The sequence below is a fragment of the Chiloscyllium plagiosum genome, chromosome 14 (assembly GCF_004010195.1).
Source record: "Chiloscyllium plagiosum isolate BGI_BamShark_2017 chromosome 14, ASM401019v2, whole genome shotgun sequence".
In the NCBI taxonomy this organism is placed as follows: domain Eukaryota; kingdom Metazoa; phylum Chordata; class Chondrichthyes; order Orectolobiformes; family Hemiscylliidae; genus Chiloscyllium; species Chiloscyllium plagiosum.
Genome location: NC_057723.1, coordinates 49,938,713 through 49,965,590, shown reverse-complemented (window position 1 = coordinate 49,965,590; position 26,878 = coordinate 49,938,713). Strand labels below are relative to the sequence as shown.

Here is a 26,878-nt window from a genome sequence, read left to right as displayed (position 1 = left end):
CTGTAAGACTGACTCAACGTTTTTGTTATATTTTTCTCAGTAAAGGTGATGCGGGTATTTAAATGAAACCAAGACATTCTGAAGCTATCTGTGTCAGCATAAAACCTCTTCAACTGGTGCATGGAGTAATGAGAAGGATACAAAATAAAAGGTGACGGCACTTCCAAACAAACATATATTTGTGTGAAAATTAGAAATTGTCTTTGATTTGTCTTACTTTGAAAAATGCCTAAACAGTACATTTGTCTTGGCTGAAAACAAGAGTCATTAAAGAAATTTCAATCTTTCATAAAATTCTTCTCTCTTCTGAACCAGTCTGAGAGCAACAGGATCTTATCTGAATTAGTAATGGTGTCAGTTGTAAGTCTGTATCCTTACCAGCAGTTCCACACAGTTCTACACTCAGAGTTTGTTCAAAGGGTTTGCTCTCAAGAGGGGAATCTTTGGAGTCACTGAAAATAGGAAAAATAAGATCGATGAAACTATAATATACTTAAAATGACATATTAAAAATGCAAAATGCAAGATCTTGAAATCACACAACTAAGCACTGGTTTGGAAATGATGAAATTCTAATCCAAGAATTCAAACTGTAAGAGCCAGATTGGGTTTTGCATCTGCTGAATCCTAACTCCATCCTGAGTGTCACCTACCTTTCAGACTCTGGACTCAGTAACAAGCTTGTAGGTTTAGCTGCAAAAATAAATGTTGAAGAAATGTCAACGATGGAGTAACCTGGTGCTATTCTGTAAATCATTTGACTGTTTGTTATAGAGAATTAAGATATTTTTAGGCAATAATTTTCAACCTCTAAGTTTTATATCAGATCATAATTAAAATACAAGCTTTAATAAAAATAAAAGTACACAATAGTAAAGAGGAAATCGGTAAGATTTTAAGACAGAATGAAAACAAGATATTATGCACCAATTGGAATCATTCATTTGTAGCAAAAGAACTACAGATCCGAATTGTTTCTCCGTTGTATAGAATGAGTAATGTTTGAAGGGTGATATGATCAAAGTTTTATTGGAAAACATTAATCTAACTTAAGACAGTCCCTTTTAAGTAGGAGACTTTGTCGTAGTGCATAAATGCATCACGTTGAGTACCGTAAACCTTGCACTCCAATTTACTCTGGAAACTGGCACTTTCTACACACGTGGCTTATAATGTGATCAAGAATAGTTTATTTTGATGCTGCTTTGCGATTTTAAAATTGGAGGTACCTAAAGTTGCTGTTTACTTATCATTTTCTGCCAATGAATGAATGGGCAGATGGAAAGATTAAGATTTTCTACCTACAACATTTAAAATGGCTACCACATCTTTAAGACCTGTTTTGTGCTTTGCCTTGATTACTTCCCTGATTTCTTTACGTTGCTGCACTTCATACTCTATACTTAGCTGACCATTTCTTTAAGAGACAAATAGAAATAGGGTTTGTAAACTGTTCTACTGAAATGGTAATTATCAGTTGGTACTTCTTCAATTTCAAGCAACATAATGGAAGAAAAAAGTAATTTCAAGGGTGAAAGCAGGTACTGGAAGAATTTCAATCAGGGAGCCACAGGAGTCTGAGGATAGACAGAAGGGTCATCTTCAAAATGTCCCTATACAGACATAGGTGCAAGATGTGAGATGTGGGTAAAACATCCAGTACGGCCAATCTGAGTTTTTTTTAAAATTACAGCATCAACACTAAATAGTTTATTTAAAAATAATCTCAGCTGATCCAGTTAAGTATTAAAGAGATGAAGAAAATTAACATCTTGAAATAAGATGCTATTTCTTGGTATTCTGTCTACATAAAGAAAGTGAAAAAGCAAATCGGATCATTGGAAGAAGCAACCAGCAGAGAATTGTCTCCACAGAATGGTAAAACAATAGTAAGAATAAACAGACCTGAACACGGTTACAGGAGTTAACTTTTGTGTTAATGAAAATGATTGCAATTTTCCAAAAGACTGCAGTAATGTTATAATAAGCTTTGAAAGAGGCTCAGGGGCATAGTTTTGTTTAATTATTGCACAGAATTAAGCAGATAGGCTAAACAGGATTACCTAGCTTTCTGCTAGTCCTGGTTTCTTGCATCTTGGTTTCATTAAATAGGAAGTCCTGTGCAGTAACGGCTTGATGGTCCTCAACTATATTAGAGCATGGAACCATGGAAAGGTCAGGAATAAACGAACTTTCTTCATTGTTGTTCTCCTCAGTCCATCGCACTTGATTACAGGATTGTAGATGCCGCTGGTCATCTAGCACAATGCTTGCACCACTGTCACAGAGTTGCTGTCCACAACAATCTATCTCAATTTCTGCTACCTGCTCCTTCTCTTCCTCATTGAACATCATCTGCACATTCACAGACCCAGACTCCTTTAGAGTTTTCTTCAAATCTACTCTCGTCAAACTTCCACTTGAAGCTGAGTCTAAATTAAATTTCAAGACCTCATTAGCCTGAGGGTTCAACCTTAATGAGCGTCTAACCGCAAGGCATGTACTTCCTGGTTTCCTTGTTGTGTCCCATGTTTTAGCAGCCCTGCTCTTACTACATTTCTTTCTGTGCTTTTCCAGTGTACATTTGATGGTTTCAGTATAATAAGTACGATCACATTCATTCCGGGGCACTACCATAGGTACAGCAGCCTCAACTTTACTAGGTGAGTGAGTGTAAACTGGATACAAAGGATTATGAAGTCTATAAGGTTTGCTCACATCTAGAGCAATATTATTTTCCAATAGCTCCCTTAGTATGGAACACTTGGAATGCTCTCTCATATTCCATTTGCAAATATTTGGAGTGGTCCTTCCCAGCCCTGGTCTGACATTTGACTTTAAGGAATTGGAGAGTTTCTGATTGTCTATGCTGGGTTTTATAAGGTCCTGCAAAGAGCAGTCACTGTTTGGCTTTTTACAATTAGCATTGCAGCTACCACCCTGTTCAGTCATGTCTACCAGATATTTCCTAGGTGGAAGACAATACGAGTGCATGTACTTGATAAGCTCAATTACTGAACGCAATTCTGCTTCTGTGGGAAACTGAGTGCTTTTAGTCCAACTGCATTTTGCTGATGCCACCACATCTTTGGACTTATTGGCTGCAAGGCAAGACGTGCCATTTTGTAGAATGTTTTGTCCTTGTTTGTGTTCCCCATTCCTATCATTGAAGCAATCCAATTCTTTGTTAGCACCATCATTAACACAATTGTCATCAACATCACCATCATCCTCACTCTCACCTTGTGGGTGATGTGACTGGTGATACTGTGAAGTCCACACTGGACTGCTTTGGTCTTTTTTAGTGAGTTTGGAATCATCTGTTTTAAACGGGGAAGGACAGGTAGTTGATGTCAGGTGCTTGTGTAACTCTGTGAATGTTCGATGATGACGTTGACAGGTGCTGTGTGGTTTACTGCCCTGTGGGCCTTCAACCTTTTTATCAAACAAAACAAAAAGAGGATCAGAGTATGATAAAGGCCAAAGAGATCAATTCATTAAAACTGAGACTTCATAAACTTCACTTTGCCAAAACAATTTTCACCTCTCTTCATTTTAGTAATTCAAAAGCAATAATACAGTACAATAATAATAACAGTAAAGCTTTATCTAAAGACCTCATCTATATGGCAATGGAGATTCCACATACTATTTCCTCATAGGTCAAGACTTTTTGTTCTGCCATCTGAAGAGATAGTGGGTGACAGCACGACACCAATGTAATTTATTTATTATATGATTACAGTAATATTTTTATAAATTTTATTTGTTGGTTGCAGTCTGGAGTTCCATCCCTCACTTAAGGTCGGAGAGTCATAGAGATGTACAGCATGGAAACAGATGCTATTGTCTAATTTGTCCATGTCAACCAGGTATCCTAAATTAATCTCGTCCCATTTGCCAGCAGTTGGCCCATATCCCTCTGAATCCTTCCTGTTCATATATCCATCCAGATACCTTTTAAAAGTTGTAATTGTATCAGCCTCCACCACTTCCTCAGAGACAAAAAAAAAATGCAGATAGTGGAATCCAATTCTTCAGGGTCACCACCTGAAACGTTGACTTCTCCACCTCCTGATGCTGCCTGGCTTGCTGTATCCTTCCAGCCTCCTGCCGGTCTACTACCACTTCCTCTAGCAGCACATTCCATATCACCCCTTGCGTGAAAACGTTGTCCCTTATGTCCCTTTTAAATCTTTCCCCTCTCACACTAAACCTATGTCCTCTAGTTCTGGATTCCAAACCCAGGGAACCAACCTTGTCTATTTACCTTTTAAATACCCCTCATGATTTTATAAACCCGTGTAAGAGATCTGCCTCCACTGCCAGCCAATCACATTGGTCAGCAGTCCTGTAGTCTTAGTAGTGCTACTGGTTAAGGCTGTGACTCAACAAGGAGCCGTCAGATTCGGAATCTTTGACTCCATGGGCCAGGTTTAGTGTTGAGGGGAGTGAGCATGCACTGGGGGGTTGACTTTTGAAGCAGCCAAAGTGGAAGGAGGGCCATGAGGTAGGCACTTCACTACCCCAGTAATGTCCTGTTTGAGATTCCCGCAGGTTAACTAGCTAGGATTCCCTGCTGTCCCTGAACCCTTCCCGTCAATCTCAAAATTGAGGCTGGGCAAGGAAACAGCTAAGAATTAGCCATTTTGGGGCTATCAGTTGAGGTTAGTAGGGCACAAACTCAGGTGGAAACCCCCCACATCTGTTAACCTGCCGGCAGGACACAAGACATTCTGTCCATGGGGTCTTCACAGCTTTTTCTCACTCGATGTCCACACTTTCATAACAATCTAACAGGGGTAAGCAGTCCAATAGAATTTTAGCAGATTTTTCCCCTCCCTAACCCATGGATATGGTATCGATATCATTGTCCTCGCTGCAAACAGACCAGAAATCAAAGCTGGAAGCTTCTGGGTTTATTTGCAACTCTGCAAATATCAGTTAGACAATATTTGAATCAACTGAGACACCAAAGGAAATTTTGTATCTTTTTGCTTCAGTGAAATATTCCTCTACTGGAGCCACTTCTGTGACTCACCACCGCTAAAAATTATGAATTAAAGCAGTGGTAAAAATATTCTGCCATGACTGAAAGTGCGAGAATGCATTAAAAATCCATTACATTAGATCAGTAATATTTCACGGAACTCAGAAGAAGTTGCAAATAATAATTAAACAATACAAACCAAAAACGAGCTATATCTGTAAAAAGTAAAGATACACGCAATGCAGTATAAGAGAATAATACCTTGATAGAAGGGCGATGTGCTTTTGGCTTGTGGTTACTGGATGCGTTTTGTGTAGAACTGGTTCCCTTTTGTCGTTCATAGCTTAACTGCACATTTTGTGGAGCCAGAAGGAGTTTCCTTAACTATCAAAAAGTATATGTCAAAATATTACATTACAAGTTTAATATAAATTCCACTTACAAACAAAAACTGTAATAGAAATGTATATTATAGAATTTCTACTTTCTTCGTGTTAGATTTTTATAATATATACTGGACAGAGATTGACTGCAGATTAGGTCTTAATAAACCTGCAGTAATTATGGCATAATCGCTAATCCTCTTGTATGAATGTCAAAGCACATCAAAGACAGGGAATACACTGACATTTGCTGACTGTACTGACAGCTGCTGATGACATAAAACCTGACCAAAACCAGAAAGAAATTGAAACAGTATATATTATAAATAATAATAGTCACCAGGGAGCAATATAAAAAAAACTATAATTTAATCTCATGTTTCAAAAGATAGATTATAAATTGTTCATGCATTGACATGATTAATGGAATCACCTGAATCCTCTGATTAGCCTACTGCACAGCCAGTATGCCCAAGTATTTCAAAAGCAAATACTGCGAATGCATAAAATTTGAAACAAGAATGAAAAATGCTGGAAAAACTCAGCATCAGAACTGCTCTCAAAGATTGTCAAACGAAATGTTAACCCTGAACCTCCACACAGATGCTGCTTGACCTGCTGAGTTTTTCCAACATATTTTATTATGTCCAGACATTTACTATTTTTGGCATCCACAACTTCTTTCAAAATTCTGAATCTTTTTCTCAGGAACTATTTTAAAACAAAATGAGCAAAAGATTTATTCAATTAAAAAAATACAACCAATAAGTCCTGTTTTTATACAAGAGAGGCTTCTGGTTTAACAAAGTTGGCAGAAAAATTCACCCTTATGAAATAAAGTTGAATGGTCCCATTTTTCTTTTTTGTTAATTCATTCACAGCATGTAGGTGTCATTGGTCAGACCAGTTCAAATCCCATAGAATTTCCTCAGACAGCAGTTAAGAATCCACCACATTGCTGTGGATCTGGAGCAGCATGTTGGCCAGGCCAGTTGAGGAGAGCAGTTTCCCTCTTGAAGAAACATTAGCAAACCAAATGGGGGTTTTCCTGACACTTGACAACGGTTTCCCAATCATCATTAGACTTATCATTCCAGATTTTTATTGAATTCAGATTCCACCATCTGCTAAGGCCGATTGGAAGCTGGATCACTGGATTAATAGTTTAGTGATAATACCAATAGGCCATTGCCACCGTAGCCAATCAAAAGAAAAACTAGAAGAAAGCTGTAGATGGCATAATATAAATAAAATGTACATGCATCTTTTGTGGTCAAGTATGTCATAGTGATTTCATAGTTCAATGTTACAATGAAAGGATTGATGTGATTAGCTATGCCAAGTGATTTTATACTTGTTTCAATCCACTACACACTTGATAACAGTACGATTGAATTAATTAAGATGCGTTCTGTTCTATTTCTGACCTATAAATTAATATTCATTCAAAACTAGGATACTGAGAGAGGGTGCAAGATACATAGTTTGGGGCAAATGAAAATGACCTTCCATCAAATCATACCATGAACATCCAAAATAAGTTCAGCAAGAGACCATTCAGTCCCTGGGCCTGCTCTGCCATTCAATAAGATTGTAGCTGATCTGTTTATGTTTCAAATTCCACATTCGCATATCCTCCCAAATTGGCAAAGTTGCATTTTGTGATAACCTTCCAGGCAAATGTTTGGTTGCAGTGAGCTTGAAGGTCCTGCAGAAGCAGCCCAACAAAACTTTCACACTTTCTCTGGAGAGGGAGCTGTCAGTGGAGGGAAGGGAGTAGATGAATGTGACTGAATTGAAAGCTGACCACCTTAATCCAAATTCACATAAGCTAGTAGGGGCATTTGGAAAGACAGAACAAGTTGCCAAGTGAAAGTCCTATTTAAGGAAAATTCCACATCTGTTTGGAACATTTTAAAATTAATGGTAAAATATATCAAATCTTAGCCTATTCATACATTTTGATTTCAGTAACCTATTTATTAACAGAAATGATTAATGGTACATGCAACTTAACAGGAAACGAAACAAAAAAACTTATTTTACTATTTTTAAACCTGAAAATTTAAAAAATTCAGACCTTATTTTGCCTACATTATACCCATGCAGCGGGTACCCAGAGGCTCATCCAATTCCTTTTAAACAGTAGGAAGGATTCTTACTAGAGATGGTTCATCAGCCTTTGTGGTAGAAGGGCTGCCATCTGGTGTTGATAATGAGGCAGTTTCCAACGAATCAGTCACAACTCCATCTGCAAGTTCCTTGAACGCAGACAGGCTCACATCATCTACTTGGATGTCGTCCAGTGTCTCAGTGAGAGCAGCCAGCAAGGCCTCATTTTCTTCCTCTATGATCTAGAATATTGAAGCAAAGGAGTTAGATAACAGGATCTGACACAGTTGCACAATGTTTACCTTTCTAACTATGAGGAACATAGAAATTTACATTCAATTTTAATCCATTCTGTATAAACCAAGCAACACAGAGAAATGTGCTTCTATTTATCTAGCCGACCGTCTGAGATTTGAATTAGGAAAACTACAATTTTTTATATCAGCCTCTCTCTATATATTATAAATACATTAATGGAGATTGAAAAATAACTGTAAAAGAGGTTGTGTTCAATAAAAATCACTTTGGCAGTTGCTAAGAGCATAAGGCTTAAAGAATTTGCACAACCAACTGGAAGGCCAAAATTCATAAGGTTCATGATGTTGAAAGTATACTACAGCAAAACATTTTACTCTGATTGTACTTCTGCACAGGAGCAAGTATGAGACAATTACATAGGTTGTGATTTATTTTCAAAAGTGTAAACCACTGAAAGAAACTTTTCATTAGTATTGCTCTTTATAGCATCAATATTCAGGACAATACTGAGCAGTTCCTCTGTTTCAGCATGGTGGTTACTTTAACTGCCTACTAACCTGGAGACCAGGGCTAATTAACTAGAGAATGATTTCTAGTTTGGGAATTTTAATCTGAAAGTAAAAGATTAGCACCAGCTAAAGTAATATCAAATCCAAAAACTCAATTGGTTCCATGCCCTTCAAGAGGCAGCCCTATCCATACTGGCCTATATAAGACACCAGAGGATGGCTCTTAACTGCTTCACCTAATTGGCTCATGGGCAGGAAACAGCAAGTGGGGAATAAGGGATTCTTTTCAGGCTGGCGACCTGTAAGCAGTGGGGTTTCGCAGAGACCAGTACTGGGACCGCAACTGTTTACAGTCTACAGTAATGTCTTGGAGGAAGGAAGTGAATGGACTGTAGCCACATTTGCCGACATGATAAAAATAGGTGGAAAGATGATTGTGAGAGGGATACAAACAGTTTACAGAGAGATGTTGATAGGTAAAGTAAGTGGGCAAAAAGTTGGCGAATGGAGTACTGTATAATGTGGGAAAATACAAAGTTGTTCATTTTGAAAGGAAGAACAAAAGAATACAATATTTTTGAATGGAGAAAAACTGCAGAAAGCTGCAACACAAAAGGGATTGGAGGATACATGTGCATTAGGCACAGAAGACTAGCCCATTGGTGCAGCAGCTAATGCAATGTCGGCCCTTATTATAAGTGGTTTGGAGTATAAGAGGAGGAAAATCTTACTTGAACTGTACAAGGTACTGGTGAAACCACATCTGGAGTTCTAGGAGTGCTGGTCCCTTTATTTAATGAAAGATATAATTTCAATAGAGGCAGTTTAGAAAAGGTTCATGAGGATGATCCCTGGTGTGGAGGGGTTGTCTTACGAGCAAAGGCTAAACAGATTGGGTCTCTACTCACTTGACTTTAGAAGAATGAGAGGTAATCTCACTGAAAAATATAGGATTCTTAACAGGCTTGACATGGTAAATGCTGGGAGGATGCTTTTCCTCATGGGAGAGCCTAGGTCTAGAGGGATTAGTCTCAGAATAAAGGAGTATCTGATAAGACTGAGATTAGGAAAGGTCTCTTCTCTTACAGACTTAAGTATCTTTGAAACTCCTTGCCACAGAAGGTATGGGGGTAGAGTTCTTGTATATATATAAGGCTGAGGTAGATAGATCCTTGATCAGCTGGGGAATAAAGGGTTATGGCAAAAGGGAAGCAGGTATGAGGGAAATCACATCTGGGAAGAGCACTGCATTCCAGGAATCTTGCACATCTCTTATCATTCTTATTCAGGAAGGGAGTGATTCAAGAAAGGTGAATGTGGCTCTGACACTCTTTGGACAGTTGGTGCTGACTTAATAGGATGAATAGCCTCTTTTCGCATTGTAAGGATTCTATGATTCCATGATTGGGGTCACTATGGGAGGAGTCTCCCTCCTGTCTACTGCAGGGAAAATAATTAAACATTCCTCCCCAAGTGCCTCCTCCCAGTAGCGGCGGAACTCCTCTCAGAGTTGCAGTGCAGTTTTTGCCATTCAGAGGTGCCACAGCCCTGAGGGCCAACTTGCAGAAACTTCAAGAAAAGTGTAAGGTACAGAAGCAACTGCTGGACATGCCCTTAGATGTTTGTCAGCAACTCCTGTCTAATCCATAATAATGTGCAAACCATGATCCACACTTATCTCAAGGAAGACTAAGGTCGAATAAGGTTATATCAATCCTCTTCTCGAGTCATACCACTACTTTATCACACCTCACTTCCAGCAATTTACCTACAAGTGTGAAGATAAGCTAAAGCACAGACAAGAAACTGTTGAGCTAGTCCATCTCCAATCCAATACTGAAATCAACCTCAGTCTTTGAGCTTCAGTATACAGATGACTGGCTGATAACATTCAGTATACTTGATGTCTTAGATTAACTGAAGACTGTAGGCCTTCATGACTTGTAATACAGGAGGAATGGGGAACTCATAATTTTAATTAAAATTAATAAAATGCATATTTAAACATATTTTCAGGAATGGTTGTTAATGTAATAAACATTTAAATAACGCACAATGTCCATTTATATCAAACTACCATGGTATGGTGTTTAGTAGCTTGCCTGCAAAACCATAATGTCCTCATTTTCTCCTTCCTTTACTGAATATGTGGAAATAGCACGTGATTACCATAACAAAATGTTTTAGCTCCAAAAGAATGCAAAGGTTTAATTTCTACCATGTTTTAGCTTATTTAGCATTTGCAGAATGGAGTACTAGATCTGAAATGCATACTTACTTCAAAAAGTTCAGAATCATCTGTATTATACTGGCTGGAAGTTATTTCTGTTTGGTCATTGTCCCACTGAAGTTCACTAAGGCAGCTAACTGAATCAAGATCATTCACATCCAGCTGGGAAAGGTCAATTTCAGGAAAGTCTGAATATAGACGGTCATCACCGGCCACTGAACCATACTGCGAAAGAGAATAATTAGAGTTAGTCTGCTATAAACCTCAGTCACAGAATGAGGGAACAATCTAGATAAAATTAACCCTTTAACATTGCGTCTACAGAAATAACTTTATGATGATCGTTGTGACACAGTGCAAATTTGATGCCAAAGTAAGCGTACAAACCAACTAATATTTCCCATTGACTATATACTTATCATATTAGGTGCTTTTAATTTTTCAAAAATTCTGCATGGTAAAGTACTGTATGGAATTACTACCACACACTAACTCTAATAAGGTCACTAATATGAAGTGAATCCAAGACTAAAAGAGACATATATATGTCTTTTGTTAACAGGAATTTGGTTCTTGCAAGCATAGTTTATGGATATACCAGCCAGTTCAATTTTATGATCAACACTTTGCAAGCATATAATTTGTGCTGAACAGAGACTCTTGCGGTGCAGTGATTGTGTCCTAGTTTTTCAGGTTAACCAATGTTAATTTCATACTCTGCACAGTATGCAAGTTACTATGTTTAATATCAAGAGGGTGAAATTGGCTCTGTAGATATCATTTTTTTCCAGTCAGGAAACAATTGCAAAGAAGTTCACATGAACAACTTTAGGGAAACATCCAATAGTATTTTGATTTGCATCTGATGATGACCTAAAGCAAACATCAGGGCCTGAGCTGTGTCAGGTTGACTAGGGAGCACTTTTGAAATTGTCCCATCATGGTCCCTCATGCCCCATGTCAAACTATGGCACTTCTATTCAGAATTGCCCACTACACACTATATAGAGATAGGGAATCCTCAAGTGGCAATATGATGTGTAAAATAAAGCTTTCTAAAATGTAATTTCATTCAATATTTTGTACTATATTAAAAACATACTTGTTTCATTACAGATCAATAAACATATCAATAACCCAGGCCCTTTAAAATATCAATAATATAAATTACAACCATTTGAAACTTCTTAAAAACTTGTGTAAACAAACATTGCGAAATTGACAACAAGCTAAAGCTGTCAAACAAGCAGGGGCTTGGATGTTTCAACATTTGGAGAAATAGACATTTGTGCCATCACATAAGAACACATAGTGTTGTGGCTGAGAACCCAAACATCAATTGCCCTGTTGAAGCACCTGAATTCTGGTGAAAACATTCCTGATGGATGGGGATCACAGCCTGGCCTGGAGACATGAGTTAAAGTAGACAGGCAGGAAGGCTGAAAGAACCCAACAAGCCAGGCAGCATCAGGAGGTGGAGAAGTAACCCTGCTTCAGGTAACACCCAAAATGTCATCATCTCCACCTCCTGATGCTGCCTGGTTGCTGTGTTCTTCCAGCCTCCTGACTGTCTACTTTAGATTCCAGCATCTGCAGTTTTTTTAGTTTCTGGAGACATGACCTAGCATAGATGATGAATTATTAGTGTGTGAAGGGTAAAGTGGTATGGTTTGGCTTTCACTGCTTGTTTCGCAACTGGGACAAATTCCTGCACCTGTGAGTTACATTAGGCTCCCAATTTGCCACCACCCTATCTCTAATCATGTTGCCAGCTTTATTCATAGAGGTATCTGGCTGCCTCTAGGGCCACATCTGAACTCTTCTCCCAAGTCATTAGGATACTTTTGTTGGTACTTTCTCCCAAGGCTGGCAAGCTGAGCTGCGAATTTTCCTGATTTCCACTATTTGCCTTGATGATGAAAATAAGATCTCTTAAGTACTTCCATAGAATTATATATAAAAATTGACTTGTCATATCTGCCACGTTACTGGATGCCAACACTAGAAAACACTATGGAATGCTTTGCCTGCAACGGTAGTAGATTCGCCAAGTTTAAGTGCATTTAGGTCATCATTGAACAGGCATATGGACATACCTGGAATAGGGCTAGGCTTCAGATTAGTATGACAGGGAGGCGCAACATCGAGGACTGAAGGGCCTGTACTGCGCTGTAATGTTCTATGTTCTAAAAATTAGCTTAATGTTGGTCAGAAGCACTCCATGTTCAAACTGTGGGCCACTACTAGCTTCCTTTCAATTTCTTCCCATTTCCTTTCATCATTCTGCCCAAAATCTACATTACGCTTCCAATTTGCTATCACCTCACTTCTAATCATACTGCCAACCTTAATAAGCACTTGCAATGTATTCTGTGCCTCAAGCACACTCCAATTTGGGCCTGATCCAATTTCTGGGTCCAAGGACCTACTCAATTTGTAGCAGCCTGACTGTCCATAACAGCATTAAAATCATACACCAACTATTCAGCTGAGCAATTAGAATCGGCACATTTCCAGCAAATGAAGGACGAAAGGATTTTATGATTTAAAAACCAATAAAATTCAGTATCATTATTATCTCATGAGTTCCAGAAACCTCTTGAATAACTGCAATAACACACAATGCAATTAGGCAATTTTAATTTATTCTACAATGTTTGATAAGAAGGTTCAAAGTGGGTTTGAAACAACTTTTGCAATGCAATGCCATCGGTACAAATGACCGGTGACAATTTGTTGTGGTTAATCACAATTTTTGATATGGCAGAGTGATCACCATGTTAATGTGAACTATTGTCTCGGTTTTAAAATATTTACCTGCATTTAAATTCTATTTGTCAACTGATGTAACAGATAAAGACACTTTAAGAAAATAACTTTAAGAAAATACACTATCTTGTATGATTCCAATCACAATAAGATTGAATTCCCTCCTCACAAGTGCATCAGATAATCTTTAAATGACAAAGAATTTCAATAGCAAAGATAGCCATATCATACCCTGCTGTTTTGAATAAAGCTATTACTCACAAGGTCTGTCTTGTATTAAAACCTCAAGGAAAGAGTCTAGTCACACCTGCTTGAAGGACTTGTATGCTCAGTGATTTTTTAAAAAATAAATAAATAAATGAACAAGCCCTGGTCTAATCAATTTAAATTAATTTTACTTGTCTAACTCAGTTCTTCCAATCAGTCTTTGAAGGTCTTCTAGAGTATGTGGTGCTGAGGTAATCAATTTTAAATGGTTGCTGAAAGTCACATTTTGGTAGTTCTGAGGAGGAACAATCAATCTGAGTGAGTTTCCTTCCAGCGTCTGGCAACAATCTTGATGTCACACTGCAGGTTTACACTAGATGCTGTTGACAGGTAAATGCACTTAAAATCCCATCTGTTTCTCAATACTGAATCTCTGTTCTAATGATAGCACTTTCCTTCACTGCAATGCAAGGTGACTTCTGTCTGCTGCACCAAAAGTGCAAGTGTGTTTTTTTCATTTACTCCAGTATCCTCACTGGAGATGTGGCGTGAAATCAGAAATATATACTTATTTTCTGATTTCACTGCACTCCTAATACATTATTCAGTGTCCAAAATTTATTTTCATTTTATCTAACCTTTTTATAATTTCTTCCCAGTTCGCTTTTATTTCCAATGTTACTTTCTAGTTTTTTTTCAATGCTGATTATCAACTTTTAATTGTTGCATATCCATGAGAAAATGAATACATTCCAAACAGCACATGAAATGAAAAGCAATGCCCCTTAAAGAAATTGAAAGTTCTCTATGGAGTGATGAGTATAACTGCTCATGACATCAAGGCAGCAGTTAATCAATTGTAATATTAAGAAGTTCTGGTAAAATTGAAATCACTGGCTATCCAGGGGTAAGTACTGGTCTGAGTACATGGCTATTGGAGGCCAATTATCTCAATGCCAGGATATCGCTGCAAGATATCTACAGGCAGGAAAATGTTCCTGGCCCAACCATCTTTAGCTCCTTTATCATTGACCTTTCCTCCAACATATTTAAAAATCACACAACACCAGGTTATAGTCCAACAGGTTTATTTGGAAGCACTAGCTTTCAGAGCGCTGCTCCTTCATCAGGTGGTTCTCCAAATCAGGTCCTCCAACATAAGGTGAAAAGTGGTGATGTTCATATCATTCATAAGTGTTCAGATACTGAAGCAGTCTGTGTCCAGATACTGCAAGACATGGAAACATTCAGCCTCACGCTACTAAATGGCACGTGACATTCAAACTACACAAGTTTCAAGCAATGAACATCTCTAACATGACAGAATCTAAAACTCTCTCTTTGATATTCAATGGAACAGCAATTGCTAAATTCACTAATGATTTCAAACTGGAGTGATATTACAAATACTGTGGCTTCAAGAGTATGTCAAAGGCTGGAAATTCCTCAGCATGTGACTCCTCAAAGCCTGTCCACCATCGACAAGGCACCAATAGGTTGTTGAAACATGAAATGTTTAAAAATGTCCAATGGGGGAGGTAGAAACAATTGCATTTTTTAAGGTTAGAAGCAGGGCACATGGGAGCCTGGGACAGTGCAATTAGTTTTGGATTGTTTTAGCAAAGTGTTGGCAATGACAATCCTTTGATCTTAACATCGAGAGTTCACTAGTAGAGAAGGTCACCAACGTCTTCAACTGTTGCAGCACAAATACTTTTTTAGTGCACTTATGTTGGGAGTCAGCCAGATTCATCTTTATTGAAGCGCTGGTGCTTTATATGTTGCACAATGAAGGCCAGCAAGACACATTAAAAGCAAATTAAAGCTGTTCAGTTTTACAGTGATGCTAATTTGCTTCCTGTGTTATGATGGCGACTACATTACAAAAAATACTTCCTCAGTTTTAAAGTGCTTTGTAACATCTTGAGGTGAAAAACTTGATGTAGATGTGAAGCTGGGGCCCTCAGAGGAGGCCGAGACGGATCATCTACTCAGCACTTCTGGCTGAAGATTGTTACAAATTCTTTTGGACTGATGTATTAGGCTTTCCAATCATTGAGGATGGGGATGTTTGTGAAGCCTCCTCTCCCACTTAATTGTTTAATTGGCCATCACCATTCATGAGCTTAATTCATTATCTGTTGATAATGGAATCACTTAGCCCTAACTAAAATTTGTTGCTTATGCTGTTTGGCTTGCAGGTAGCCCATTTTGTAGCTTCACCAGGTTGACATCTTATTTTAGGTATGCCTAACAGGCCCTCTTGCACTCTCCATTGAATGAGGGTTGATCCCTTGAATGATGGTAATGGCAATGTTGGGGATATGTTGGGTCATAACGTTATAGATTCTGTTCGTGTACAGTTCTGGTGTTGCTGATGGCCCACAGTACTTAATGGATGCTAACTCTTGAGCTGTTAAATATGTTTGAAGTCTATTGCATTTAACAGGGTGATAAAGTCAAATGACACGATGGATATATCGTCATTATGAATGAAGATTGGACAGCGTTTCCACGAGGACTGTGCAATGGTCATTTTTACTACTACTATCATGGACAGATGAATTTGTGGCAGACAAGTTGGTGAGGGAGAGATCATGTATGTTGCTCTACCTTCTAGTTGCTTTCTTCACCTGCTGGAGATCTAGGCTAGCTGCAATGTCCTTTTGGACTCAATCTGCATGGTAAGTAGTGGCGCTGCCAATATTTGGTGATGGACATTGAGGTATCCCTACCTAGGAGTGCAGTCTGCACTGCTGCCACCCTAAGTGCTTTCTTCAAGTGTCCAACCTGGACACATACTGATTCACCAGCCAAGGAGGGAGCGGTAGGTGGCAATCAGCAGGAGGTTTCCTCGCCATATTTAACCTGATGTTATGACATTTCAAGGGATCCAGAGTAAACATCAAGTGCTACCAGACCAACTCTTTCCTGATTGCATACCACTGTGCTACCATCCCTGCTGGGTCTGTTCTTCCAGATTTGCAGAATCCACCCAAGGATGGTGTTATTTGGAACATTGTGCATAAGATGTAATTCCATAACTACGACTGTGTTACGCTGTTCTGTGACAAGTTGGTGATACAGCAATAAGCCATGTCAGTCCCTCAAAGCCATGGGATTGGCTATTAACAGCATGCCTTCCAGTAATTGGCTGATGACTGTCACAAATGCTTTCAGCATAAGCTGAGTAGAAGTAAGTCTTTCACCTTGGTAATAATCAGCTTGCTTGGTGATTTAAACTAAATGTCACAAGATTTGAGTCATGTAGAAAACTGGTAAAAAAAATGCTGAGACTCTTGAGTTAGTGAGCAAGCAGTAATCCATAGAAGATTGAAAAATTCTTCGCTGGCAATTTTACCATTAATTATTAAATTTAATCAGTCATTTTGGAATGCTTAGCCAACACAGATCTGTACTGATGCCATGTTAACACAGAGCCAGGTGATTCATTTGAAGATACATTTAAGTATCTGGATGCACTGACATGAGCTATTTAGGAGATAAGCTAGCCAACCTAAAATAGCCAACATCTTGCTTTTGTAAGGTTCAGAACAATTTTTTAAAAAATATTTAGCTTGATTTTTAAAAAAAAAGCCTTAAAAAAAAGTTCAATTATCTAAATGGTCTAGCACTCTTGTAATGTAATTTGAATAAGCATCAAAAAATTTGAAAAGTCTCTACTCGAAGGTACAGAACAGTCAAATGCAAGCATTGGCTAATTTTACGTTTGGTGTTTATCAGTAATCCCATTCAGGGGTAGAGTTATGAATAAGAAATGTAGCATCCATAACTTTAATGCACTCAAACTTCAACTTATTAGGATCTTAATAGGATTTTTCCTTGAATGACTGAAAGATGAAAATATCTTGATGGGTTGACCTACTCATTAATTGAAATGTTGGAAGGATCCTTACCTGGTCTGGCCTACATGTGACTCTACTTGTGGCTGATTCTTAATTGTCTCCTGGGGATGGGCAAGAAATGTTACCTTAGCCAGCAATGTCAGAGTCCTGTAAAGGAATATAATAAAATCTCCACTTCCAACCTTAAGTTGGAGGAGAGGTCATGACAGAGCAGCTGAAGATGGTTGAGTGTAGGATGCTCTCTTGCAAAACACTCTTGTCCTCTTCTTGGTGTTAGATGTGACTCAAAAGAGTGGCATGTTTTTCTCATGTTTTTCATTGACATCAGTTTTATTAGGGCTCGTTGACACCACACTTAGTCAAATGCTGCCTCAATGTCAGTCCATCTCACCTAACCTCAAGTTGAGTTATTTTGTCAAGTTTGAGTCAAAGCTATAGAAAATGCAGGGCTGGCCCTAATGGAACCCAAATTTAATGGTAAGCAGTTATTGCTGTGTGAGTGCCACATTTTGCATGACACCTCCCATATTTTGTGAATGATTGAGAGGAGACTGATGAGATGAGGGAGGTGGGTGGTGTGATGAATGGCCATAAAAGGATTTGTCCACTTCTTATAAAGGACATACCTGGACACTTTTCCACACTGTAAGGAGATGTCAGTTTTACAGTTTCAATGGAACAGTTTGGTGTGTCGCACAGAGAAGTCATTCTGGAGCATTATTTCTAGAATGTTTCAGATCCAGGTGGCACAGTGGTTAGCACTACAGCCTCACAGTGCCAGGCACTCAGGTTCAATTCCAGCCTTGGGAGACTGTGTGGAGTTTGCACATTCTCCCCATGTCTGCGTGGGTTTCCTCCGGGTGCTCCCGTTTCCTCCCACAATCCAAAAAATGTGCGGTTAGGTGAATTGGCCATACTAAATTGCCCATTGTGTTAGGTGCATTAGTCAGAGGGAAATGGGTTTGGGTGGGTTACTCGTCAGAGGGTCGGTGTGTACTTGTTGGGCCAAATGGCCTGTTTCCACACTGTAGGGAATTTAATCTAATCTTTGGTGTACCCGGTGCCCTTGGCCATTTGTTGAGTGAATTGAATTGGCTGAAGATTGGCTAGAAACAAAAAAAAACTGCACAGCTTGAAACCAAAGTAGACAGACAAGAGGTGGGAAGAACACAGCAAACCAGTCAGCATCAGGAGGTGGAGAAGTCAACATTTCAGTTATAATCCTTCTTCAGGACTACAGATAAAGGGGCGGTTTAGGGATAGTAGCAGAATGGTGAAGATTGGCAGCTGTTTTGCTCACAGGACAAGGCTGAGATTGATCATTAACTCAGTAACACTGGTTGAAAATGGCTGTGAATGATTCAGCCTTAACTTTTGTCGTCACATGCAGGGTTCACCCATCATTGATGATTGGGAAAAGTTGTAGAACTTCCTCTTCCTTAGTTGTTTAGTTTTGCCCTCAGCATTCACAAGAGGATGTAGCAGGACTGAAAAATTTCGATCAGATCCACTGGTCAATTGCAAATTGGCTGCATTCATGGCTGAAAAGCACTTTGAGCTGTCCTGAGTTCATGTAAGGTACTAGATAAATGCAGTCTTGTTTCCTGCTTACTGCAATGCTTGCCAACAGCCTCTACACTAATTCTCTTGGGTGTAAAACATTCTGCTTATAATTCAAACTCTTTCTCATTGTTAAGGTCATCAGCCCAGGTCTGACCTGAAGTAAAATGCTCTTCAATCCAATTCTCCAAAGCAGTATGATGCAAGAGCTTGTTATTAGAAAACAAAATGCAAGACATTTGCTCACCTGTCTTTTGTGCTTCTGCTTTACAGTGAAATGAAAACTATAATTGCAACCAAAACAGACAAATTATCTAGTGGTACTCCCTGCCAATATGATTCATTCAATAAAATTGGCAAAATGAGAATTGTCAGGTTTTCTAAATTGGATGTCAACCTGAATATAAGAGCATTTGCTTCCAATACAGCTATTCTCTGACTGCAAGCATTTAGCTTTAATTCAATGTACTAAAAGGGTCATCTTGTGTGGTTTTTTTCATATTGTTCACCAAAAACATGTTTCTCCGCAACAGTTTCAGTGTTTTATTGCTATAATGAGTATTTCAGTGTATTGAACTATGAATACCAGGTAGTTTTATTTCCCATAATTGAGCAGCTCTTCTGCATTACAATTCATTTATTTTAATTGAAGTGAAGGGACCTATTTTACACCACAAGCAGGAGTGTAAAAACAACTGAGAGTGTATTTCAACACATATGCAGCCTTCCAATCCAGTATCATGCTGACATTTATATACTTGAACAGTTCAGTAGATAGCTAATTAAACTGGAATGATCCAATCGGCTAGCCAGCAAACAATTCCCAGTAGGGTCCCATGATCATGGAGTGTTATTTATATATACTCTTGGTTTTATTATTAGAAGGCAGCATTCATGCCTGTGAAAGCAAAGCGCATCCTCTCACAAGCATTATTTCTTGCTCACAGGCATTATGGCAGCAAATGCAAATTTCCATTGCTGAAGGCATGGAGTATGGCAGATGACACTTTATTTTGGTCACAGAAGAATTGAGCATTGACATTGCCAAATTGAGCAGGCAATCCAATTTTCACAATAGTCATCTGTACAATCCAGCCTTCCAAATCAGCATACATCATTATTTCAATCTTGCCACTGAGAACCAAATTCAACACCTTTTAACAGGACAAATATAGAATGTCAAAACTGTACTGGGAAGCTATTTCCACAGAGAAATCCCCTTCACAATGTATACGGGACATGAAGTGTCAAACATGTGAATGTAGTTTTCTACATGTTTTTAATTTAACCTCGTACCACGGAAATTTGCCCTATTATAAACTATAGATTTAAAATGTGCACATTTCACATTGGACACATAGACAGTCAGTTCTATTAATTTGGAAAGCCACATCTTTTGTGGAATACCTTAAAAGAAATGAACTAAAAGGCATTTTTTCTCCACACAACATGTCGTTAGATGATGTGAAATCCACTCCCTGAAAATGTGGAGGAGGATGATTTCGGAGTTATTTGCCCAATGTTACGCTAAGACGCCAAGCAAGATTCACTAATTTGTTAAAGTTTCAGATGTGATACTTCAAATCTTCAAGCTCTCAGGTGATGAGGGATTAATGATAAAAGTTAATAAATGATAATACAGATCAGTCTCAATTGTTCATGAAGAATTGATAGTTGAACCGTGTGACTGTTACAATGGAGGTAATTGTTAGCATTGACATTGATAGTTGAATAGTTGATATCACAATCTTTAGTTTTGCAGATTGGCTGAAATTCTGTAGTTTTATTCTGTTTCTTTTTATGGCTGCTAGCTGCCTCTTAAACTAAGAGATTCCTGTTATCTGCAACACAGGGGTGACTGGTGAATTGCTATTCAACTATGATTATTGCAGGCTGGTACACATGCAAGTGTTCAGTCCCATTACCACACACTAGTGGAGCTGAGACTGGCTTTTTAACCTTTGCCGTTGTGCATTCGTCAAAAGGGAGAAAATGCAAAATGCATCCGTAGTTTGGGAAATAAACCACAAGGGATGTCTCGCTAGCATGCAAAGGGTCATCAGCAGTCACAAAAAAGAATCACAGTCCAGTCTGTTTTGATTTGCCTCATCACCCTTTGTAGGGCTGTTGGTAGAATTCCCTATGCGTAGGTAATATGACCTGGTCCCTCTCTCCAGGCAGTCATTTAATTTACATTTGCAGCCATGTTTGGATGCTTCAGCCCTCTTCTAAAACAAAAAAAATCTTGGAATTGTAAGTTAAAATTATCCACAGTATTTCAGGGTCCTGACCTCTGGTTATGACACAAAGGAAATTGGATATCTATTTGAAAAGGAGAAGATTGCATGGACATGGGCAAAGAGAATGGAATGAATTGGACAGTTCTTTCAAAAAGACAATGGAGCGAAAGCCCCCTTGAGAGCTGGAAATGTTCTACATTCCATGGACCATTTATGTGACCTTTAATGATATAAAGGAAATTTGCAAGATGGAATCAATCAAAATGGGAGCGATAAATTTTCTAGTAGATGCCGTCTTCCCAGACATTTTACTGACCGTTTTCGGAGCTTGGGCATTGGCCTGACTCAGGTGGGAGCCTCTTACACTTTGTAAGTTTGCGCCTAATACTCGCATGAAGGATTTCAATGAAATATTTAAGACAAGTGAGCAGGGGTATCCTCAAAGATGAAAAGCCAAACCTAGTAAACAATGTGTGAGGTGAAAGCAAAATATTGTTACTCTAGAAGTTTGAAATTAAAACACGAAATACTGGAGAAACTCAGATCTGGCAGCATCTGTGGAGAGAGAGGAACAGAGTTAACAATTGAGCCAGTTATGACTCTTTCTCAGAGCTGCGTGGAGGTCTGATATGAAACTCAAAGAAAACTCATGGTGCTAATGTTCAGGCTCCTTCCTTCTGATCTGCAAAATCCTCTTTGAACCAAACAGCTGATGGTCTCCATGATCTCAGATCTTTCTCAAGGCAGATCTGATGATTTCAGGTGCAGCTGGCCAGCAGTATGCCAATGAGGTCAGGCCATTAAAATGGAAAAGTTTTCTCCTGCAACAGTTGACCTAATGGCCTGTATATCCCATTGGCTCACTGCCAGGAACTAAAATTCACCCCAACGTCTTCTGAGGTGCATTCTCCGCACAATTTTCAAGTTATCAGGAATAATTCCAAACAATGTTTCAAAACTGGCAGCCTAGCTGTCCTGGATTTTGGATGTTGCCAGTATTCGCAGGAAAAGAAATGAGAACATTAATTCAATTGATAGGAGAAACATGAAATCAATTGACTAATTTCTTCTCATTAAACAGGAAACATAGTTGTGAAGAGGCAACATTTGAAAAACGAAAGCAAGGTTGACTCGTACGCTGCACTGGATTCAAAGTAAATGTGTGTCAAGTCAAGTTGGGTCGGATCAAAAGTCACACAGACACTTAAAGAATGAAAAAAGATTGGTGATAACTAGTTTGGTAAACCACCGTGCTAAAGCATCACCTTGCTGAATTCCACTCCAGCTTTCTTACTCATTTAATCACAATTAAAATTGATGCATGGTGTCTAGTTTTCAGCCAACCAGCCAGATTTGTGATGTTGTACTTGTGATGGACCTAAAGGTCCATTTTGCTTTATTTATTATACTTTTCAACTTGCTAAAGTGGCAATTTTTATAGGATAAGCATTGCCTGGTTTCTGAGAAAGGCTGGTTAATTGGGAAAATATGTAAAGTGGTCAGCAGCCCTCATGTTTTTATCCTGAATGTTTGCACGCAAATAAAGCAGCCTGTCTGCTTGTAGAGATATCTATGCTATTAATATCCAAGTGGGTCACAGTGCCTAACAAAGCATAGCAGATGCCAAACTCTCTTAGATGATGGGAATAATTGATATCGTTCATCGCTGTCACTACCTGCGTAAAAATCTATAGCCTTTGCTAATGCCCTATCAAGAAGTCCTACAATTAAGACCAGTACAGTTTTACTTTATCTTGAAGGTCAATAACTTGTCCGAATCTGGTATCAAAGGAGGTCCAGTTTCTGGGAAAACCTGACACAGTAGATTCTCCTTGATTCAGTAAGAAAGAACGAATGAGAGTAGGGTTATAAATATATCCAGGATGCTCAGGGAGCAATTCCCATTAGCTTAATCTGAGCCAGTAACAATCTATGTGCTCTCTCTGTTTCAGGAAGAACATTCTCAATAAAATCTTCCACCTGCCAAAGCCAGAGCTATAATCACAGACAGGATAAAACCCAATTGCCATGAAAATTACCATGAAACCATGCATCTGGCGTCAATCAGACAGGACTGTCAATACTGTTGGCCTTTCAATTTGCTGAAAGCCCACTGACACACACAATCCATTGACAACGAAGCACATTTCCTTCTCCCTAATCTGAGACAAACAAGAGGAGTGAGAACACGGTTTTTGTAAGGTTGCAGGCTTCGTCAAGTCACAATTTACTACATGTTTATAACTTTATGGGCAACATATTTCAATGCTACCCTATGCTACAACTGAGAGAGTTCTACTCCTTTGGTATCTAGCTGGTATACACCCATATGTAGTCAATTATACAGATCAATGTCTGGCATCCTGACAGCAATTACTTCCATAGCAATTCATTCTGCAAATGTATATCAATGCAACAAAAAAGAAACTGGAGTGTCACTAATGGGTCATAAAACCTATCCACTGACAACATGGCTGATGAGTACTGTGTGCATCTGAAATACACATGATGTACTATAAAATTCAAGAAACAGAACTTCTGTTATCTGAACCATTCTGAAGTAGCCTTTCAATCCTCAATAAAGCAGGTGTCAAGATTCTGCTGCATGCTTCACGTTTCTACCATCCTTACTGGCCTTATCAGTAGCTAAATGATACGGAAGTACAGAATAGAGTCAGTAAAGGGAAAGGAAGAGAGAAGGTAACATTGACAGCATCTACCTGGCCAGGCAGTCCATGAACATCCAACCTGATTGCAATGCCACTGTCCAATGTCCACACTTCCGATTCTACATTCACAAAGAATTCCACACCTGAGCATCGCGGTATCACTTGTATGCCTGAAAAGAGAGGCTTCAAAAGCTGAATGAAGCCGTATGTCAACTTGATGCAGCACTTCACCTACTTCCTGACATTAATTACAGGCATTCTGACAAGTTTTCCATAACATAATGTCACAAATACAAGTTTTTAAGAGTTTGTTATACTTTGTGACAGTCTCTTTAATGCCAGATAAAATGGTCATATGAAGTTGGGAAGGTGTAATATGGTCTGACTTCTGCTTGACAAAAACAAGTGAATGGCTTGGCTGTTACAGTTTAAGTGAGGACGCAGATCGTTTTAATTGGACAACGGTACAAAATATGCAAGCCTGCCAGCTGGGTGTTGCAGACAGGTGTGTATGTGTCTGTGTGTGTCTGCGTCAGCCACTCTCTATTGCCCACTAAACACAACATTCATGGATCAGGGATTACAAGTTACCTGACTGGAAAAAGGAAACGAGCCACCATCAGCTGAGAATTCTTTGAACCGGCCCCACGAAGGGACAGAATAAAGTACATGTATGGAAGGGGATTTTTGGTCATTTTTAAGTAAATTGTAGAAATGATTCTTCATTTAGCAGTATAAATTCCTTACTGAATTACAGTAACATCAATATGGCTTTTACTTTGTTACATCAAAAGTCTTAAACTTAAAATCATGTCATTTGATCATGTCACTGGAAATCTGACTATTTTTTCTCAAGGTTGTCTCCTTGGAGATTGTAACAACCAAATCATCGTTTGTTCATACCCATGAGTTTTCTTCAAAATGTTTCCCAATTGAAATAGTCATTTGAGTTCTCCGCAAGTGAACTTGTGTGCAATCTCAAGCATTGGCAACTGTGCTAAGCCTGCCTTCTGCCCTGGTTCTATGCCACCAGTGGCCAGAGAATCAACATTTATACACTTAATGGTAAGGTCCGAGGGAGTGTTACGGAACAATGAGACCTTGGAGTGCAGGTATATAGCTCCTTGAAAGTGGAGTCGCAGGTAGATAGGACAGTGAAGAAGGCATTTGGTCAGAGTATTGAGTACATGAGTTGAGAAGTCATGTTGCGGCTGTACAGGACATTGGTTAGGCCACTGTTGGAATATTGCATGCATTTCTGGTCTTCCGATCGTAAGGATGTTGTGAAACTTGAAAGGATTCAGAAAAGATTTACTAGGATGTTTCCAGGGTTGGAGGATTTGAATTATAGGGAGAGGTTGAATAGGCTAGGACTGTTTTCCCTGGAGCGTCGGAGGCTGAGGGGTGACCTTATAGAGGTTTATAAAATCATGAGGGGCATGGATAGGATAAATAGACAAAGTCTTTTCCCTGGGGTCGGGGAGTCCAGGGACATAAGTTTAGGGTGAGAGGGGCTAGATATAAGAGAGACCTAAGGGGCAACTTTTTCATGCAGAAGGTGGTAGTGTATGGAATGAGCTGCCAGAGAAAGTGGTGGAGGTGAGTACAAATGCAACATTTAAAAGGCTTGTAGATGGGTATATGAATAGGAAGGGTTTGGAGACATGCTGGCAGGTGGGACTAGATTGGGTTGGGATATCTGGTCGGCATGGACGAGTTGGACCGAAGAATGTGCTTCGATGCTGTACATCTCTATGACTATCTGCAGATCCCTGTTCCAATCTGTCCTCCAAGACATGTAGGGATAACCCTGAGCTGGGATCTGCGAGTGAGAAATCAAACGATAGTAAGTGTCTTCATTGTCAGGGACGTTTTGCACTACCTAGTCTGGTGACCCATGATTTAAATGTTTCCTTTCAGACCACCAATAATAATAACAATAAAGAGCTATAATTATTGAAAGTAATACTAATGCTGAGAGAATCAGTGATAATTTTCTCGATTCCAGAAAACAAGTTCCAGTGTTGCAGGAACAAGCTGTGCCCCAGGACTTCAGCATTTGAGCATGCAATCTAGACTGACATTCCATTACTGGAAGAAACTTTAAACTAAGACCCTAATTGTTGCAGCAGAACTCATACATGCTTTCTAAGGAAAGTAAGGTATTCTCTTGATTGTAACTGACATTTACTCCTTGTCCAAAGCTACTATTCAAGGGATCCTACTGTGCGCATGTTGGTGGTCCCATTTCTATAGCAAAGGGTGATTATGCTTTAAAATAATTTGTTAGCTGTGAAGTGCACTGAGATATTGAGGGCACAAAGGGTACTATTTAAATTCAAATCCTTTCTTTTTAACTCATAATCTTCTTGTTAATAATAAATAATGATAAATAACTTGGGTGTTCGATAGCAGTCACTGAAGTACTGACCACAGAGTTAATAATTCTGGTGACCCATAAAGTTCTGTGAATGAATGTAGCTAATCTCAGACAAAGTATATGGTGTAGTTAATTATTATAATAGACATATATTTTTAGTAGTTATGGCACAATATCAAAGTTTTCATCATTGCAACATTAAGAAAAGCAACAATTCTGGGTACTATTTTGCAAATGGTCCTTTAATTGTTTAAATTTTTATAACTGTAAATGTCTTGCTGTAGGTTTCTCAGATTCTATTTCATTAATTCTGAATGTGTCTCAGATCATTACAAACGTTTAAGGTACAGTTACTGACCTATCACTGCTATTCACTTATGTGGGTTATCTCCAGTCTTTAGCTCGAACTATGCCACATTATTGATGAATAAATATGGCCTTTTGGACTTGGATATGGAACTCTATATGCATATCTATAATTTAATCATTACTGGGCCTCATGTGAGACATTGCAATGTAATGATAAAGATTAATATATTTCTGACTTGCTGCATATTGCTCTATAAGGCTAATAAGGAAATGTTTTCCTGATAAAAGTTGAGCAATCCAAATGGAGTGACTCCTTTTATTGAAATGAAATGCAACCTTTGCAATGTAGGAAAGATTACATGTCTTGTGACTGGTCACACCAAGGTCTGGCGTCAA

At 38.8% G+C, this 26,878-nt stretch overlaps 1 protein-coding gene across 2 annotated transcripts in view; it reads right to left on the bottom strand.

Moving 5' to 3' along the window:
- ppargc1b (peroxisome proliferator-activated receptor gamma, coactivator 1 beta) overlaps positions 1-26,878 on the bottom strand; it is a 146,173-nt gene that overhangs the window by 13,990 nt on the left and 105,305 nt on the right. The window contains exons 2-7 of one of the 2 annotated variants that reach the window (XM_043703778.1): positions 10,531-10,707; positions 7,536-7,727; positions 5,252-5,374; positions 2,064-3,435; positions 654-693; positions 379-452 (exon numbers count right to left, since the gene is read on the bottom strand). In XM_043703778.1, coding sequence (XP_043559713.1) covers positions 379-452; positions 654-693; positions 2,064-3,435; positions 5,252-5,374; positions 7,536-7,727; positions 10,531-10,707 — 1,978 coding nt within the window. The remainder of the gene's footprint in view (positions 1-378; positions 453-653; positions 694-2,063; positions 3,436-5,251; positions 5,375-7,535; positions 7,728-10,530; positions 10,708-26,878) is intronic. The other variant, XM_043703779.1, reaches the window with a different exon arrangement.